General features: G+C 51.2%; 1 protein-coding gene across 1 annotated transcript; it reads left to right on the plus strand.

The window, feature by feature from the left end:
* Window positions 1-362: 362 nt before the first annotated feature.
* On the plus strand, window positions 363-1053 carry AK88_05689 (uncharacterized protein; the record flags this gene model as incomplete). Its single annotated transcript, XM_012483291.1, has 1 exon — window positions 363-1053. A coding segment is annotated over one exon (690 nt), but the record flags the coding sequence as incomplete, so codon positions are not given.
* Between the last annotated feature and the right edge of the window lie 20 nt (window positions 1054-1073).

The raw sequence follows: 1073 nt of genomic DNA on the forward strand, positions 1-1073 counted from the left end.
GCGATCATTCCCGCGGTGGTTGGTATTGGGGTTATTGCGTTCTTCCTATGGAAGGTAAGTATATATGGCAATCAGCGAATGCCGGACGTGCACGAGGTTTATACCTCAGAACATCCCAACCGGCTCCCATATATGATCGTTCGAACACAAATGTACTCCTACACGCGCGTTCATTCCTTTTATCGTACCGTCCTCACCTTCCCCACTCACCCCCTTTTTCTGCTTAGTATTTTGCGTACCTCGGCACAAAACGACGACGACCGTATCGAACCGTTCGTGACGTGCCGTCACCGCCACTCGACGCAGACATATTGCAACATCTACAACGCGGCGAACTACCGCCACCCGATTACGGGTACACGATGAGTAGGGATAGGCGGCACGATAGATTCGCCGAACGACGACGACGTCATCCACGCGTGCATAAGCGCACCATCATCGAGCTACATCTAGAAGTGCTCAACGAATGTGAAGCGACAGATTGGGAAAACGTCAAAGACGACTATTTGCAGATTGTCGTGCAGCAGTTTGCGCAGGATTTGATGCGGGACGATGACAGGAATAACAATATCTTGGGTGTCTCTACCTCAAACCATGGTTTATCAGGGAGCAATGCTTCCTCCACCCTGGATCCACCCATTGACTCAGCACCATATCCATGTCCAGTTGATGAAGATGGTCCATGGAGTTGTATGGAATCCATACAGTTAGAAACGGACCCTTGTCCACCGAATGACGCGGACCCCGATCCATGGAGTTGTATGGAAACTATACAGTTAGCAACGGACCCTTGTGCACCTAATGACTGCGATCCATGGAGTTGTATGGAAACCATACAGTTCGATGCACACCACAGTCGTGCTCATTCCCACCCTGGGGACGCGACGTCGGAGTGCACACAATGGATTAACTGGATTGACCGCAGCAAACATATTCTGCGGGAGTGCACGACGCAGCCGTGGTTTTTGCAATTAAAAGCGGATTGGAAACAATACCTGCGTCAGCACATGGCGGCAAACGAAGACAACGTAGTATCCGGGCAGCGTGAGTTCGGTGAAGTGGCAACCCTGCAC

This window comes from Plasmodium fragile, assembly GCF_000956335.1.
Source record: "Plasmodium fragile strain nilgiri unplaced genomic scaffold supercont1.244, whole genome shotgun sequence".
In the NCBI taxonomy this organism is placed as follows: Eukaryota; Apicomplexa; class Aconoidasida; order Haemosporida; family Plasmodiidae; genus Plasmodium; species Plasmodium fragile.